At 35.3% G+C, this 12,185-nt stretch overlaps 1 protein-coding gene across 1 annotated transcript in view; it reads right to left on the bottom strand.

Moving 5' to 3' along the window:
* The window catches only part of GALNT9 (polypeptide N-acetylgalactosaminyltransferase 9), a 167,019-nt gene that overhangs the window by 86,532 nt on the left and 68,302 nt on the right, over positions 1–12,185 (bottom strand). Inside the window, exons 3-4 of the mRNA XM_072415708.1 lie at positions 11,148–11,314; positions 7,006–7,180 (exon numbers count right to left, since the gene is read on the bottom strand). Coding sequence (XP_072271809.1) covers positions 7,006–7,180; positions 11,148–11,314 — 342 coding nt within the window. The remainder of the gene's footprint in view (positions 1–7,005; positions 7,181–11,147; positions 11,315–12,185) is intronic.

Below are 12,185 nucleotides of genomic sequence, written 5' to 3'. Positions count from 1 at the left end.
CTTTGCTATAATTGTTATGTGGAATTTAGCTGTGTAAGTGCCACATGAAATTCTTTATATTGGCAGACAGTGTAAATGTATAATCTAGTCTGTGAGTAGTTAATTGTAGGACTCTACTTTTTTATGTGTAATACAATTCCATCTCTAAACTCACATTGGTAGCATTCATGCTTAAGGCTGAATAATAAAGATAAACAAATATTGTCTAAAAACAAGAAGCATGTATGTTTTTACTTTAATCTTGGCATGCTTTGCATATTTCTTCCCCATCTATACAGTAACCCAACATATAATTTTTCCTTTGCAACCTTCCTGTTAATAGGATCAGTCACTGCTGCTTTCTTTCCTCGTGTGGGGTGATTGGTCCTTTATCTGCCCCCCTATACTTTTCTACAGGCAACCCGTAGCAGGAGGACATGGCTGGTCTCTATCTCAGCTCTTCTTCCTGTATTGGCTATGTAAAACACAGTGAAGATATCACTGCTTATATTGGTATTATTAAATTCCTGTTACTATGTAATAGCCCTGATCAGCTTCCTGGTTAACTGCATCAGTTACCTTGAAAAAACAGAATATTTGTATATGGAGAACATAACCTCTTTCATCATACAATACATGACAAACAATCCATGTCCAAAAAGCCACTTTATAGGCCTGAGCATAGCCACAAAGCAGACATCTAATACTGTCTATTATAGAATGTCAGTATGTTGGGGTATAAATACATTAACACAGGCCTTACCTTAAGGCCCATTCTTTATTGGATTTTGTTTCTGTCTAAACTCTGTTTTCTTTCCTAATATAAGTAACGGTGGATGCAAAAACAACTTGAAGCATCTTATTGTGACTCCTTTATTAACTGAAAGGCAAACCAAAGCACTACAAATACAAGTCAATGCTCTTCAAAAGCAACAAAAGCAATCTGAATTTAGCCCATGGGTTCCATTTACACTTTTCCAATACGGTATTACTTACATTAGTACATTGCAGTGCCATTTATTTTAAAGGCCCATAAATGCACTAAAGGCAATACAACTTCTATGATGCAAATAAAATAAACATGCATCAAAAATGCTGCAGGTTTATATTTTCATCCATTCTGGAGCATTGTCAGTCTATTTAATAATGGGCTTCCTTAATCCAATGTATGTTAACACATTATGCAAAGAGAATTAACACATTAACACAACAAAGGCAAAGTGTGAATATGCCCAATTAGAGAATGTTCCTATGTTATTCTGTTCCATAGGTCTGCCACCTCCTCCCCACGTAAAATACACACACACCCATCCACATGACCAAACATCAGATCAGGCCAATTTCTTCTTTTTCTTCATATTCCAGTTTAGACAAATATTTACCCATTGTAAGAACCTTTACTGGAGAGCAGGGGGTCACTATGGATATTTTGACTGGTCTAAGGTATATCTTGCTTTCTGGCACATTGCCCTTCATGCCCAACACTGCATTTTTTAGCACTTTGTGCTACAGAAGTTTTTTTTCTGTGGGATCAGACTAGACAGACTCTTCCTTAGCACCCTTAAACCTGTTGCTGTTTCATTAGTTTTTTTTCTTTAGACCACTTTTGGGTGGTACTACACATGGAGATTATCCCACAAGACCTGCAGTTTTGTAGATTCTCTGACCAAGGTATCTAGCCATCACAAGTTTGCCCTTTTCGTTCAGTTCCTTGTGCTTGTTCATTTTTTCTGCTCTAACATATCATTTATATTAATATAACTATTTACTTGTATATACCTAATAAATCCAACCCCCTGATGCAATTTAGAGATCCACTATAGCAGGAATGACTGCAGCTATTTTCTAAGGAGAAGGATGCAATAGGGGGCCTCCTGATAGTCCTTCCCCCTTCCCTTCTTTCATAGAACTGTACAGAACTTTTTTTTCTACTATTTCTGTAAACTATCATGATCTTTTCATCCAAAAAGCAGAGAAATTAAAATATCTCAAGAATTTCACATGGATTGGTTGGTGGCCAGTATTGTATTTGGAAATTATTCTTCATTTTTTTAATGTTAATTTGAGCATGTGTAGCTTTATTATTTTATTATAAGCTATAATGAAAACCAAAATATGCATCCACATATCGCATTGTGTAAATACAAATATATTAGGAAACCAGCCGCAGAACATGGCCCATCCTAATCTTCAGTGGCACAGCATGGACTAATAACACTGCATACAGGGAATTGGGAGAGTTAATGGGTTAATGAGAGTTAGATTATTATGGATAGTTATGTCCTTAATTTCACATCTATATTACTTTTGCTATATGTTTTCAGGGAAAATATCAGAAAATGAACACTGAACATACATTTTACTTGCAATCACAGAACTTTGTATCAGAGCAGAGATGAATAAAGTGACCTGAGGTGTACATTACTGAAACTGGCCAAGCACACACTTTTCACATCCTCTAGCTTCTGACGTTATTACTGATACATAATTTATAGATGCTTTAGCTGCCTTTCTAAAACCAAGAATTGGCCTTTGGTAACCTTTTTTTATAATGGCAGAGAATTCTCACATGGACAATAAAATCTTTATATTTCACAAAAGAGGTCTTTTATTCTATTTGTTATAGCAAAAATATATAAATATATAAAATGTGTCAGTCCCAGAAAAAAATCTGACACCGCATAGAATTATGTTACCAATAAATGCAACAATTCATAAATATATAACCTTTTTCCAGAAGCATTACTTGATGACACTTAAACAAAACACTGCATTGCAATAAAATCGTGGCTTTGCTGTATGTTCCAGAGTTATAAAACCATCTGATGGTTTATCCACTTTTATAGTACACATACAAGTATTTCTATGTTAAACAGTAAGGTATCACAAACTGTCTGATTGTGATGAGCCTAGAGATGATATAATGAATAGGGGTTTTTAGGGGTGTGTGATGCAAATTCGGTTGTTCTTCTTGCTGATGAATATTGCATATTTGTGTTGGTTTGGCTGGACCCAAACAACACTGATATTCAGCAAAACATTTAGTTTACAGGGTGAACTATTCCATGAAGGCCCCAGTGTATAAAAGAGTGGCAGGGAAGGAGCACATGACACTGGAAATCATGGGTAAACCTCGTGGATGCTGGGCAGCACTCTGCAAGGGGCACACCTCCATTTGTGGTAACCCCAACGGATTTATGAGATTCATCCACCTGTATCACACGGCTTGTGCTGATATATTAAAATATTCATTATTTTTACCTAACAAGGAAAGGAAAATAAAATTAGGTATTATTTTATAATGTTTACTTTGTATTAAAAAGTATGTCTGTAGCACCCTTTTATGCTGTTTCTTTTCAGGCGGCAACAATGGTCATAGGTTGCATGCTTTTTTATAGTGCTCACCCATGTGGCTTAAAATGTTTTTACTTTTTTAGTGTGATTGATCTAGATATGCCAGTCCAGTTTTTGTAGCACATTCTGCCTCTATGGAAATGCATCCTATTCCAAATATTTGCAGTCTGAAGACCACAATATCAGATGTTTTCTGTTTTCACTGTAGTCCAGAGGTTTTCCCTTTTGGTCTCCTACTTTTGTTTGTCATTTTAACAGGGTATCTTATCTATTGTATTCTATTTCAGGCCTTTACCATTTAGCTCTTGTCTGATTCATATTTGCCCACAGCAATTGTGCAGATGGGATGCTGAACTGGTAAGCCTGTTAGGGGTTGCAGCATCTGTTGCTTACGTTGAGCAATTATTGTTCTAATAAGCTATACTCATAAAGGTAAATGTGCTGAAAATGAAACATGAACATAAAATGAAAAATATAGATTGTGCAGAGTCATTCCCTTAATCAATAAGCCTCAATTGTTTTTGTTCATCTATACTTATGCCAGCTTAGAAGTCTAGCACTAGATGGATGGGTAAGAGGATGCCATAACCCTGTCTAAACATTAGCTCAGGTACCCCAATACCCCAAAAGCAAAATTTTACCTCCTTGTGTCTCTGGTAATAAGGTACAAAAGCTTATGAACAGTGCTTTAGGAGCTTATAATCACAAAATTTAAATCAGGCCATCGATAATCCGTTTCCATCAGTTTTTCGGCATGAATTTTGGAGCGCATTTTCAATACAGGGACTGCATTACACTGTTTGGCCATGTTTTCATGGCGCTGTTCTCCAGAAACAGCTGTTAGGTCTTGCTTACTACACTAAATACACATGGAGACATCCCTGCTGCCTGCTCTCCAGGACTGTGCCAGATGTCCGCTGGTGCTGCAAGAGGAAGGCTGGCCTGTGTGTGGAGGTGAGTATAACCTTCAAAAACCTGGAATTTTTGGAAATCCACCACTCCTTAGTTCAGATGGTTGCCAGGTTTTTGAATGTAAGCCTGTAACAGTTATCATTTGTGTTGCTAATGTCTGGAGGAGTTTTGTCTCTGCTTTTTCAGAAGAGAGAGAAAAGAATAAATACGTATTAATGGCCATATAATAATAATGGCCATCAGGACTGGTATAAGAGACACACATCTCCAAGCTATATACTTTGAAGGCACCTTTAATTCCTGATAGTTTGGCAATCAAGATTCCTATAACCCCTTCCCTAAATGTCTGCAATTCCTTCTTGGGTGTGGTAAAAGCCCCATGCTTGGACTGGCACTTTTGTGTCACCCTTTTTTAAAAACCTGCCAAATGCCAAAGGGTGTAATGTACCAGCAGTAAAGACCTCTGATAATGGTTATACTAACTTTTGGTTTCTAGCCCATAAGCCTAGTGTTGAAAAAAAACAACAGATCTTAAAAAAATGGAAAAAAGGAGAAAATAAAAAAACATCTCCATATTTTGGATATCTGCTACCCACAAAGTAGCCCAATTACACATAAAATGTTAAGCCAGAAGAATGGTTCACTTATCGGTACTAAAATTTTAAATATAGAAGTCTTACTACTTTCTGGGTTTGTTAAATTAGTTGTAATAAAAAATACATTTTTAAAACAAAACAAAGGAAAATGCAAGACTGCACATATTTTTGTATTTTTAGACTACCTTGTGAATTAAAAAGGTCATAACAACTTCAATAAAGATGTCCTTAACAAAGACAAAATATTTATGATTCACCTCTAGTAAAACAGATGGGAGGACATATGCCGAGACCACCAGGGACCCTACCAGCTACCCAATACACTTCTCAACTAATTTCCACACCTTACAATAGGCTTTATGCTGATATACTGTTCTATTGTTACTTTAGAAACAAAAGTTTTTTTCTAAGATTTTATTTTGTTTTTCTGTGGCTTTACAACTTTTATTTTCTGACCTGTGTATTATGAACAAACCACTATGAGTTATATTAAGGGCTCTCTTTAAAAAACAGGGAATCAGACATTCGAGAACACATTCCCTGGTGGGAATCTTCAAGGGTCATGTGTTTCAATGGCAGTAATTGATTCCCACCAGGAAATATTTGAGGGAATGTCAGATTCTCTGATTTATAAATAGAGTCCTAACTCTTTTATAGGTTTCATTGCATTGGTTAATTAGTTTTTACCTTCCAAAAGCAAAAGCATATGAATGTACATCAATCACAGAGAAGTGAATAGTGCTCAGGTAGAGAGTCAGTAATTTCCTCTTATCCTAGGCTGTAGGAAAATACTTTTACATTCATGGACTGAATAAGTGGGTTTGGTAATTACAAATCTGGTCCAATCTAAACTTCTACAAGGTAATACAAAGAATATTCAATGGCTGTTGTCACATAGGAGCAGTTAACAGTTTGGTGGAATATCTCCTTAATAATCATCCTTATCCTTTACTCTTTTATGTAAATAAATAAGGAAAGAGGTACTACAAGTGGTTAAGAGACGTGGAAGGTTATGAAACTCCAGAAAATCACTCCACTCATTTTAAAAGAGATAGTACCACTCCAAAGCCAAACAGAAATAAATTGCCAGACATTTGTTTTCTTCTCCTATCAATATTCTTCATGTTGGCAGAAGAAATTCTTGGATTCCTGCACTTTTCAACTTGCTCTGTTGTACAAGAAATGCACAGGGAATACCATACTCTCTTCAGGTGATTTTACTGCTTGCATTTAATACTGAACAATGCACTAATGAACACACAGCTGTATTTAAATGTTTCCTTAAAATGGGCCTAGAGTTCAGCTTTAACCTTGTAGAATAAATGTTAGACAGGCTTAGATCACAGTAAGCCAAAGGCATGAAATGCTACTATTGGTATTTGTAATGAAGTGCCAGACAGAGCTTTACCTAACAATCAGCCAGCAATTCCGGCCCCAGAAAGGTGGCTTATTTATTCATCCTCTCCAGGCATACATCTGCTCCTTCTCTTTTTCCAAATACAGCAGGAGAATCCTGCACAAATTGTTATTTTTTTCCCTCTTAAATACAAGAAATGCCTGAATCTGTATAGATATCATCTTTATTCCTTACATAGTAGGAATCAAACTAGGAGACATGTCCAAAACTCTGATCCAATTAAGTAGCTGGATTGTCCGGTTTTTATAATTTCCCTCTCTAGTAATGCTTACAAGAAAAATATAGCCCTTTTTAAATCTTCTGATGATCTTTATTGTCCAATTGGTAGATGGGGTTATGGGTAATGCAGAAATAAACTCATTAGTTTGGGTAAGCAAATCTTTTAAATCTCAGCATACTAGCTAAATATGGCACAGACCTACCTTCAGAAATAAATATAAATAAAAATATTAGCAGGTATTAGCAGGTGAGTTAATTTCCATTTATGCACTTGGTGGGTATATCAGTTTTCTTGAAGTTCACAAAAAAGTGTGAAAGTTGTACAAGATCCTAAATGAAACAATAGTATATAACATTGTACTTGATTGAATCTTGTTTGTCCATAACAAATCATACACATGTCTGATTATTGTGCAGCCCATTGTGTGCTAAACAAGAGACCTGGCAGTAATTAAAACAATCTGTCAAACAATGAATACATTCAGCATGTTGATTGCAAGGTTCACATTGTCGTAATTTGTCTCCTACCATCCAGTGTTAAATTCCACATGAGCATCAAAAAATCCAACAATTGGTGCACTGGCAGCCTTCCATCCTTGTATGCGAGCCCGAATTAGTCCTTCTCGTCTTGTATTACGGACTATTTTGACAAGACCTGGATACCTCTTATTTACATATTGGTCCAGGTTAAATTTTAGTTCAACTAATAAATAAAACAAAGAAAAATGTCAGTGTTAGTCTACTGTTATGCATTTTAATATTTTCTGCAAAATATTTAGTGAAATCATATCAGTTAAAAAATTATGTTTAGGTACTCTTAACACACCAAGTATTGAAATTGTCTATTATTTTGTAATTTTTCAATGTTTTTACCACATTACAAAAGGTCAAATACATTTTAAAATATTGTAGATTGTTAGTCATGACTATGAAAATTCTGGATAGCAGAGTCTAGCAGATTACACAAGGAAAACAAGGCTCTGATGTCGGTTTTTGAAGCTGCTCTGCTTTTTGTACTGATGTGCATGTAGCCCTTGGCAGGGACTGGCTCTATACGTCCCCTTCAAACAGCAAAAACCACTCAGCAATACTGCACAGTGCCAGGAAATAGCTGTGTTCAATCACTTCCTTGGAAAACACCATAGCAGAAAGTCCTGGAGAAAATTGGTTGGTGGCCCAAAATGGCAGTCATTGGTGAGGGGTAAATAGATAAATCACAGAAATAATTGAGTACTACCTGAAGAAATTGCTCCCATGCGCTTGTTAATTTAAAGTAGAAAGTACATTTTGCATACCTTATGCTGCTCTATATAATGGTAAAGAAGACATGGTGTCCCACTACTTCAAATATCCATTATTGCACCAGTCTACCAATCTGGCCAAGTGTGAGTCATTTGGTATTGTCATTCCTCCTTGGGATTTAGGAGGCCCAAAATAATTACCATGTCTAGGGGAGTCTATGTACCACATGAACCTTTAAAAATTCAGAGAAGAATTTCATTTGGAGGTGTGTTGAGAGATGGATGGGCCATGTTTGCAATAGATAATGCAAACTAGACATTACTTTCGTTTTTAGTATAATACACCTACCAAACCAGGAGGTAAGGTAAGCTGTTTCCAGCATTGAGGATCGTTATGAATAAACATACGAGGTGGTAGAACAAAACACAATTTTAATCTCCAATACAAATTGGTAGGAAACTGGTCCTAAATACTGGTGATTTCGAAGAACATGCATACATCTTGTTAGTTGCATGTAATAAAAACAAACTTGCAGTATAATACATTCACCATGACTCCAATATGAACCACTCTTATACAGATCAATAAAATGTCAACCTTTGAAATATACTATTTGCTTTAAATTATGTGTTTTTGGAACCTGATTTACAAATATATTTACAACCTACTTATTGCTCCACTATGTTTACCAATTTCATACTATAATGTTGCCTCATAAATAAATATGGTTGCGGTATTGATTTCTCTGGCATATAGGTAGGTATGTGTATCCAACTTTCTTTACCCAGAGACAAAATTTCAGATACCACCACTACGAATGACTGTTCTGATTTACAGCAGCAGTAAAAAAAAAACCCATGAAGGAGCTTCGCCCTGGTATTATCCTTTAGATAATATAGGTAGTGTATAGATTACAAGTACATTGTCGTTCAGCACAAATTCACCCACAAGGTGACCTAGGCAGCTGCTTAGGGCCCAGTGGGTATCATCACATAGCCGATTGCTGCCAGCAAGACTACAATCAAACATGAATATCTGCCATTTATGCAGACGGACAGAGGCGAAAGAGCCTGCTGGCATATAATCTCAGATTTTATAGCACTAATATTTATGTACATCAGGCTTTCTTGCTCCTCAAATCCCTATGATCAATGGCAAGCAAGTTCCTGAAATTATACCGGTTGTTGCTGATCACAAATTCTCTATGTGAGAACATAAAAGCCTATTCATATTAAATATGGTTTGCTCATTTTAAATCATTCACACAATGAATTTGCCCTACTGCAGTGTCCTCTTCTTTTGGAAAGGCAATCACAGTATAACTGAGAAAAAATTCAGCTCAACCCAGAGAAACTATGAGAGCTTAATAGATTTAACAATATAGAACATTATAGAAAGCTTTAATTAAGGTAACTATAGAATTGTAGCAATATTTTATGAACAACTGTAGAAAAAAAGAGAGAATAAATAGATTCTTGCTTTAAATTCTTACCTTACCATCAATTCAATTTAGGTTTTTATTGTTATGAGAAATATTGTTACTTATATTCATATAATCTATTGCTCAACTGCAGTGCTTCTGTTGTAGAAAATTATGATTTCAGTGATATTATCCTATTATTATTAGCAGTAATATTATTACTTTGGCCCATCAGTACACCATGAAGGAACATCTGCTGTTAGTTGCTAACCATAAAAAAACAATTGCTTTTGTAGCTCTGATGTTAAAGAAGAATAGAAAGACTGAATATCTGGCAATGTTATGAAATAAACAGCAGGCATTATAATCTTTTTCTATCCACTTTGAATGTTTTGTTCTTTCATTTCATTCGTTTATATAGCACAGACATCTTTCACAGAATATACTCATGTCACCAGGTGCCTTGATTTAAACCTAACACCGTGTTGCTGCAAGATGATAGTGCTAGGCACTAAGACACAATGCTACTATATGGTTTTTGGTTCCATTAATAAGGTGCCTTACTGGCTCATGAGTTTGTAAATTTCAGTATGAATATATTTATCGGATGCATCAGTAAGAGTAATAATTTTGTTCCTTTGAGAAAGTGCCTGAATATCATTTTTAGTTCTATATGCAAAACCACAGACATATATGGTAATGTGTCATAGGAGTAGGGTATGTAGCATTCATGGCACATACTCAGTGATACAGAATAGTTATCTCTTTAAAAGTTGGAAAGTTAACAAAATATCAAAACGCTGCTATTTCAACTTAGTTTGGATTTCAGAAATGATATGCATACTTCCCTTATCTTTTGAGAAATGTATGGGCAAGTTTCTTCCTCTTAAATTTCCAATATACCTAACTATTTTGATATAGTTTAACACATTTTATCACATTTAGTCCACATGAATTTGAGATACAATATTTAAATGGCATTGCCTAATAAGCATAGTGATTCCAGTGGATGCAGCAATTTCATCATTTAAACCAGGTGTTTCTCAACCAGGGTTCAATGAAACTCTCCAGGGGTTGCTAGGGGTTCCATGAGCAATGAGCAGTTTGTGATTCTCAGGTTAGTGTAACAAATAAGAATGATCTTTTTGGCTATCTGTAAAGGTGACAGCTTTCTAAACCAACAGCAATGTAGGAGGCATTATTTCTAATGGCCACCACACTAGTGTACCGTGGATATAGTAATTACAGTAGGGGTTCCCTAAAGGCCTATAGTTATCTCAAGGGGTCCCCCATGTTAAAAAGGTCAACAAACACTGATTTACACAAAAGCAAAACAACTACATAAAGGATTTCATAATCAGATGCTACTTTATTTTACTTTTGGGTTCTTTGATGACGCAGGCATATTTTCCTGAAATTCCTTATAGGGTTTCACAGTAGTTATGGGTTTGTACATATTTGCCCTTTATTTCTAAGGTCTTGGCTTCTATGTTTGTCTTATAAGCTAAATTTATGCCTGTAGATTAAGTGACTTTCACCAAAAGTGGTCCTTCACTGTATGTGGCTGTGCTAAAGATATCAGAGCCTGTTTCAAAATTCTTTGTAATCTAACAGAAATGTCTTGGCACTATATTTATACATAAAAAGCACAATTATCAATTTGAAATGGATTATCATAATAAATTTGTTTTTCATTTTCATACAGTGGAACTGAACTTATTAAACTTTCTATTGATATGAAAAGTTGACAACAGTATACAAATGCATAAACTAATGGGTCTAAAACAAGAAGAAACCACTGCAAAGAAAGAGGAAGAAAGCCTTTTTTGGATTGGATTACCATGTAATAGTTGTAGGGAGACAATTACCTGCATACATTGAAATTCATGTACTGAAGGAGTGACTTTTACAATATTATATGGTGTAATCAGGTATAAAGCAGCTGTAACCAGTCAGAACTTAATTTTTTAAATATATGAAAAAAATACTCTCATCTCAAGACACTTACCATTGTCACTGTTATCATCTACAAGAATGACCTCTTTCAGGAGATGAGATGGCGTATGGTTGACCACACTGTGTACAGACCGTAGAATCACAGATAAGGCTTCATTTACAAAGATGAAGACTACAGCAATTTGAGGCAGATCCTCAGAATAGCTCATCTGTTTGCACCTAAAAAATACAATTTAAAACATTAGTAATTGTATTGTCTTTGAATCATTTGCATTTTTTAAAGTTTTATTTTTAGTTTGATGAGTCTGGTGAAGTGATCGAGTCCACCCTTCATTTATTGCAGTGTAGCAATTCTAAAAAGTACAGATTTTAAACCTAAAAGCAGGAATTATTTTGAGAAGGTTAATTTATGAGATTCCTTATCTAACATAGCTTCTTACCTCTGAGTGTTATGTTAAAACACCCATTCTATTGCTTTGTTCTTTTATATGGCCAGGAAATTCCTCTGGTTGTGCTTATTCATGGGGTTTTAATTGATTGTATGTAGGTGATGGATGGCTGCCATTTATTAAAAGTTGCAGGAACCAATCATGAAGGTAATTTTTCTTAAACTGTTTTTTTCCATTTTACCATTGGAAACTAACATAGTAAATTAGTTTCAACAGCATTAGAATACATATGAACAAACAGACTTTGTATCACTCCATCAACCATTTCACAGATACAGTTCTAAATTTGCCACAGTTTAGAAACACTTCATACAATGTGATTTTTGTTGTACAATTATTTATGCCACAGTGGTGCTGAAAGTTTAACTGATGTTATGTCTTGCTGTTATTTACTCAGTTCCAAAAATAATAACATCTACCAAGGTCCTTATTTTATGAATTTTCACTACACCATGGTTTCTATCCAATTCACTAGACAGGAAAGACAAATAATGATGATTCCTACAAGTAGGGGTTTTAAAATGTAAACTTCCCACATTAATATTGTTAGAGGCTGTCTTCCACTACATCAACATTCACTCCCTGTCCTCATGAAACTCTTTTTAAAGTGTAACTTGGTGTTGCTAGGACAGGAAGGGAAG

Source organism: Pyxicephalus adspersus, chromosome 6 (assembly GCF_032062135.1).
Source record: "Pyxicephalus adspersus chromosome 6, UCB_Pads_2.0, whole genome shotgun sequence".
Classification (NCBI taxonomy): Eukaryota; Metazoa; Chordata; class Amphibia; order Anura; family Pyxicephalidae; genus Pyxicephalus; species Pyxicephalus adspersus.
Note: the sequence above shows the minus strand (reverse complement) of the source record. Positions and strands in the feature narration are given on the sequence as shown.